Source organism: Myotis brandtii, unplaced genomic scaffold, assembly GCF_000412655.1.
Source record: "Myotis brandtii unplaced genomic scaffold, ASM41265v1 scaffold36, whole genome shotgun sequence".
In the NCBI taxonomy this organism is placed as follows: Eukaryota; Metazoa; Chordata; class Mammalia; order Chiroptera; family Vespertilionidae; genus Myotis; species Myotis brandtii.
Window position 1 is genome coordinate 1,125,324 of NW_005363836.1, and position 7,034 is coordinate 1,132,357.

General features: G+C 36.0%; 1 protein-coding gene across 5 annotated transcripts in view; it reads right to left on the reverse strand.

Moving 5' to 3' along the window:
- PTGER3 (prostaglandin E receptor 3 (subtype EP3)) overlaps window positions 1–7,034 on the reverse strand; it is a 119,903-nt gene that overhangs the window by 36,867 nt on the left and 76,002 nt on the right. For 2 of the 5 annotated variants that reach the window (XM_005871908.2, XM_005871909.2), the window contains one exon: window positions 6,804–6,895. In XM_005871908.2, the coding sequence (XP_005871970.1) occupies window positions 6,804–6,895 (92 nt within the window). Of the gene's footprint in view, window positions 1–3,650; window positions 3,986–6,797; window positions 6,896–7,034 lie in introns of those variants that run through there. The other 3 variants (XM_014544345.1, XM_014544344.1, XM_014544346.1) reach the window with 3 other exon arrangements.

A 7,034-nucleotide genomic window follows, 5' to 3' on the forward strand; every position in this document is an offset into this window, starting at 1 on the left:
AACCAGGCTGGCAGCGGGGAAAGTTGGGGGCAACCAGGCCGGCCGGGGGGCAGTTGGGTGTGACCAGGTCAGCAGGGGGGCAGTGAGGGTGACCAGGTCGGTGGGGGGAGCAGTTGGGAGCAACCAGGCCGGCAGGGGGGGTAGTTGGGGGTGACCAGGCTGGCAGGGGGGCAGTGAGGGGTGACCAGGCTGGCAGGGAGGGCAATTAGGGGCGATCAGGCAGGCAGACAGGTGAGCAGTTAGGACCCAGCAGTCCTGGGTTGTGAGAGGGATGTCTGACTGCCAATTGTGAGAGGGATGTCCGACGCCCCAACTTCCCCCCCTGCCAGCCCGGCAGTCGGACATCCCCCGAGGGGTCCCGGATTGGAGAGGGTTCAGGCTGGGCTGAGGCGACCCCCACCCCTCCATGCATGAATTTCATGCACTGGGCCTCTAGTTTACATATAAAAGATAATGACTAATTTTCTCTTCCTTCTTTGAGAGAATTTGGACAAAATATAGCTTCTGATGGAAGCTCAACCTTCTAACCCTAACTTTTCCTGTTTTTGTTTGTTTGATCTCTCTCTGGGTCTAAGATCTTGGCATGGCTTGGCATGCCTCTTCATATTACTCTGGCACAACCTCTCTTGGGAGCAGCACAGCTGGGGTTTGTTTGTTTTGTTTCACACTGGGTTGCAGTGGTGCTGAATTAAAGCACTGATTCTGCAATAAGGTGGAGGTGGGAGTAGGCAGTAGTTCATTTCTTCCAATGTAGAAGTCATACGTCAAAATTACCCCTATATATTATATGTAGTCAAGAGCCAGGTCTGTACAGACCACTTATAAAGCATCTTAATACCGCATATTTGTTTTACATATGGATCCCATAGAGCTTTACAGTAATTACTAGAACTACAATAAAACTTAGATCAAGCACCATTTCTCACATGTAATTTTTTAAAGAGTTCCTAAGAAATTTATTTCATTTTGAGGTTTAATTCTATCCTCACTATAATGTATTATATAGTTATGAGGATCTGTGTTTACTGAAGACAATAAAGAAAATAAAGATGAGAGCATTTGTTAAAAATAAGTAATTGTGTTACTGAATCATGATTCAGAATATTTGATGTTATAGAGCTTATTATTTTGGGTGAATTAGTATGAAATGGATATTTTTCTGTGGATTAAGAAGTATTGAAACTATTTTATACTGACATATGCTGTCTCTATATCAGGTTTCAAACTTATTGGACAAAGATCATTCCTAATTCAGAAATATCTTTACCAAATAGTCAGTCACTCTTTTTCAAATGTTTCCAATCATTTTGTTACTTGATTACTTTCACATATAGAGCCTCAATAAACATTATTATATCAATCTGCCTGTGATTATTCTGCCTGGATGTAGCATTCTTAAATCAAGAAAGTTTAATATGGAAATTCCCAAATTGGAAACATGGAAACAAAGGGCTTTATATCACATTTGATGAAATTTTCAACGGCTGATCTTGTACATACATTGTTCCTTTTTTGAGAATTTACCAAATAAATAGCATCTTTCTTGGTGTCAAGTACTGCACTAGTGCTAAGAGATCTATAAAGAAATCTGATTAAAGAGTCCTGACCATCACTAAATACAATTTTGCCACAGGAAAAAGACATACATAGTGAAAATATTTACGGAATAACACAATATTCTTCAAAATGAGCACTATATGACTTCAGAGTCGTGGATAGAGGTAAGAGGAGAACAAAGATACTCAAATTATTCAAGGCTGAAGGTCAAGGTGAGATTTGAACATGTGAGAGATGAGTAGGTTTTGCATGGGCAAAAATAATCATGAGGTATTATAAACAAGAATAAGAGCCAGGGATCTGAAGTTTATTCTGTTCATGACATTTAAACCCACACAGTAAAGAAGCCAGTTTATAGTTGAAATTGAGAACTCATATCATATAGTTGGAGATAAGTCTGGATAAAGAATTAATCACAGTTAGCACTTACAGAGTACCTTTTGTGTTACACTCACTTTACATACATTATCACAGTAGCCTCACAGGTATTATTAGCTTTGGTTTATAGATTAAGTCACTGAGACTGCATGAGGTTAATTAACTTTCTCAAGGTCACAGAGCTAGTGAGTGGAACAGCTAGATTTAAATCCAAGTTTGATTCCAAAAACCCATGCTTATGTTACTACATCACATTGTCTTATAAATGGAATGTCATTGTAGCAAATCTCACATCTTGCTGGGCTATTGGGACAACCTGGAATCAAAATACTTGAGCTTGGATTTGATTTCCTATATTAGTCATGCAACATTGGACAAGCCCTCTGTAAACTTTACCCTCTTTTGTAAAAATAAAATAATAAATAGATGACAGCTAGACAGCCACAAAGATAAATGATGGACAGATAGATGTAACAGAAGCATGGGCATTCTTATTATTGGATAATTCCACTTGATCAATAAAATGTGTTGAGTTAAATCTGAATCAAGGGATTGTGTACAGCATCTGATTTATGATAGTTATATAAAGCCATTTCAAATACAGGTGTGAATGAAAATAATTGCAGTTTATAACTAATTCACAGCTGGTTCAACTACTTAAGAGAAATGACTCAACTATTTTTGGCTTAATTTAGTTGGCAGAAATGACGACGGAGTCATAGTATAGGCTCCCATGACTCCTGATACTATATTATCATCTCTTCCCCAAATGTTCTTGTAGGTGACAGCATGGCCCTTACTTAGCACAGTTCCTAAAGAAGAGACACAATAAATTAAATTAAAGAGAAGAGGAAAGGAAAGGAGAAAGAGAGGAGAGGGAAGACAAGAGATAAAAAGACTGGTTGAACTTACAGGAAGGTAAGATCATATTATATGACGCAAAGTATTTTTTAAAATTCTATAATTCAGACAAAATGGGTTTCTTCCTTTCAGAAAAAGTCACAAATTTTTATATGTGATAACTGTGTTACTTATTAATATTGCCCTTTTTATGCTACCAGAGAATAAATTTTAAGAAATCCTGAATTAATAGTAGTGAACTGAAGGCTGTGCTTGGATGTCTATTGCTTTTACTCGATGGTTAATCATCTAGCCTCATTATTGTTTTCTATGACACTTCAAGAGAGCCCTTCATCATGCCTTTTAGTCTTCAAAGACAGAGAAATGAGAATTAAATTGATTCCAGAGTCACTAAGTGGCAGATAACCAGAATATTGACGTAGGGACTTTGAGTTCCAAGCTTAACCCAGAAGGACATAACTCCAAAACATTAATCACACATTTTGCATAAATAACTTTTGTCATAGCATAGTCCTGCCTTCATTTAACATACTTTTCTATCTCATTTAATTTATGTCCTACTAATTGAATTCTGCCCTCAATATGTTGATTTTACATTGTCAAAAGTCTATACTGATTTTTCAAACTCATATTGTAAAATCAAAACAACCACAAAATGTAAAGGTGTTTACATGGGTTGAAATTCAGGTAAAGGTTTGAAATTGGGGACAAACTCCTGGAAGATGGTTTTTTCTTTTTTTTTTCACTTTTTCACCAATCATCATCTATGTAATCCTGCCCAATTTCTTAAATACATATTCACAATCCAGCTCAAGAAGTTTAATGTTCAAATGTAAAGGTGTTTACATGGGTCGAAATTCAGGTAGAGAATGGAAATTGGGGACAAACTCCTGGAAGATGGTTTTTTCTTTTTTTTTTTTTCACTTTTTCACCAATCATCATCTATGTAATCCTGCCCAATTTCTTAAATATATATTCACAATCCAGCTCAAGAAGTTTAATGCTCAGAGGCAGGAATAAACCTATTCTCAGTGGGTATTACTGACAAGAAAAAAAATTAAAGTAAAAAAAGATGAAAATTAAGAAACAATCCAAATCAAAATATAAAATTCTCCTCAGGTGGGAAGGAAAACACAAATTCGGGGAAGCAGGAATTGTAAGAAAAAGTCCATCTTTGTTCTTTCATGATCTGTTAGAATAGAGAGAGAAAGATGTAATAAGCATAAACAGGGTTTGTTTGTTTATTTATTTATTTATTTATTTTTATTTTTATGGTGTGAGGCAGGGGTGGGGAATCTTTTTTCTTTGAGGGCCATTGAGATATTTATAACATCATTCATGGGCCATACAAAATTATCAACTTAAAAGTTAGCCTGCTATATTTGATCAAACATTTAATTAACTCACCCCTAATGCAGGGCCAGACCAAATGTTTTCATAGGTTTTTATATGGCCCACAGGCCAGATGTTCCCCACCCCTGGGAGGAGTAAGATATAAGTAAGCAATATAAATGTCTTAGACATTAAAACATTCTGGTTTGAAGTAATTACATGTGTGCTTTTGAAATAAAAGCTATTTAAATAACTCTGGATTTTGAACCACTTAAGCCTCTGGATTATTTAATTATGCTAAGTATATGCTTTTTCTGAGTAATTTTTCTGGTTTCCAAGTAATCCAGAAGAATAATTAAATCATGAAGCTATATCAATTATAGACACATCGAATGGTCAAATAATCTTACCATACAAATAACCCTAACCAGGATATAACTATTCCCTAAAAATGTATAAGGAGGAATACAAATTGAAATAGATATGATCTGCAATTTTTGTCCTATCAAACCAACAAAGTAGTGTGTGTGTGTGTGTGTGTGTGTGTGTGTGTGTGTGTGTGTGTTTTAAGATATACAGAGCTGGTTAAGGTAAAGCAAAGCAGAAACTCTCACTCATTGCTGAAGAAATTTTAAATCTCTACAATTCTTTTAGAAAGAAGTCAGACTATATGCATCTTTAAAGAATATTAACCAAAGGACTTATATGCAAGCATATAGGCCTAACCAATGGACACAGACAACAGGGGGGTGAGGGCCTGAGTGGGGGGATGGGGGGTAATGTGGGGATGAGGACACATATGTAATAATCAATAAAGAAATTAAAAAATAAAGAATATTACAATTTTGCATATTATTTATTCTTTAAAGTAAACTTATGGTAAAAAACAACAGCAACCAAATATATTTTTAAAAACCTCTGCATTTTAATTTTGGGTTATGATGGTCTATTCAACATGGTGCCAATTTGAACACAGGTTATGGTTAAGTAAGCTATAGTATATCCTTTTAATAGACTATTAATGAATATTAAAATTACTTTAAAGTAATTTGTAAATAATCTAGGGAATGCTTATTTTATGTTAAATGAAATATAATAGGATGCAATAATGCATATGTAATATTATCATAAATATGTAAAACAAAATCAAGAAAAGTGCAGAGGAAAAATAAGAGAAAAATATACTAAAATGATGGTGGAGTTTTCTTGAGTAGTGGAAGTAAAGTTTAATAAACTGCCTTTTTTTTTCTAATGTCCTTTATTTTCCAAAGTTTCTGTAGATAGCCTCACTTATTTTTTTATGATGAGGGGAAAGTATATTAAGATTTACTCTAAAAAATAAAAAATGAAATTAGAGTACATTTATCGATAAAGAGATGGGAGTTGGATATCTCCATTCTTTTTTAAAAATATATATTTTTATTCATTTCAGAGAGGAAAGGAGAGGGAGAGAGATAGAAACATCAATGATGAGAGAGCATCATTGGTTGATTGCCTCTTGCATGCCCCATGCTGGGAATCGAGGCTCAACCCAGTCATATGCTCTGATGGGGAATCGAACCATAACCTCATAGGTCAATGCTCAGTCACTGAGTCACACCAGCCAGTCTGGATGTCTCCCTTCTATTCCCTTCATTTGTTTTCCAGGGGAATCTGTGTGTAGAGTAAAATGGGGCTAGGTTATGTGTATCATATGTACATATTTAGGGAAAGGATATAGGACCATAAAGGTGAGTTGAGAAAAATGTTATTGGCCTTCTGACTTATAAGCTATGTTTCAGGATCAATTAGCTTATTCTTATCCTTCAGGCATTGTTACACACTATATCTCTATTGAAAAAGACATTTAAATCTTCTCCTGAAGAACAAAAGTGATTGTCTTTCAATTACCCCAACTGTGGGAGAACTAATGGCCAAAGAAACTGAGCTACTTGAATGTCCACATCCATAACAACTTATACTGAGTAGAGGAGTTATGGTACCCAGCCTTAGACAGGAAATGAATAAAATGAACATGCTAACTTTTCATTAGAATGAAGAATTCAACTTATGCAAAAAGTCAAGTATGGAACTTTGCACATTATCTCATTAAAACAAAAACAATCCCACAATGCCAGAAGGCTATTCATGCAATTAACCCTACAGTTAACAACAGAAATATTGAAAAGAGGTGTTTGAGGGAGGAAAGTCACGTGCTCAGAATTTAAAATGAGCAACTGCGCATCCTATTAGGCATTATGTTCTGTTTTCTGGAGGGTTTATTGAATTACATGCTTTATACAAAACAGATCTAATCAGAAGGGCAAGCAAAAGTGTGCTAACCATATGGAGAACACACCGAGTCCTGCTCTAATTAAACAGGGGTAAGCTTAGACTTAAAATACTCTCCAAAACTATTTTTACTATGAAACATCAGTGACATGCAGGCTCTTTCAGGGCATGAAAATTGGTCAGTCACATGATCAGAATGGACCCAGTTTCAGAAAGTTCTCAGTTGAAGGAAATCTAAGTGAATAACAACAACAGCTCCTCTAAGGAATCTAGTCCTCCTTAATCAGATAAGCGTGCTTAACTTCCATTTTATCCTTAGAGCTATTCTGCCTTCCTAACACAAACTCAGAACAAGGGGATGGGGGAAGTCTATGCTGTCAATCCAGGCAGTTTCTGAATCTCACCTTCCCAAATGGTCACTCCACATCGATGTTGAGGAGCACTGGTGAGGTAAGGAGGTGGAGCTGGATGCATACTTGTTTTTGTGGTTCCTGATCTGTAAACAGACAGAGATGTCAGTGGACAGAATTCTTTTTTTTTAAAATATATTTTTATTGATTTTTTACAGAGAGGAAGGGAGAGGGATAGAGAGTTAGAAACATCGATGAGAGAGAAACATCAACCAGCTGCCTCCT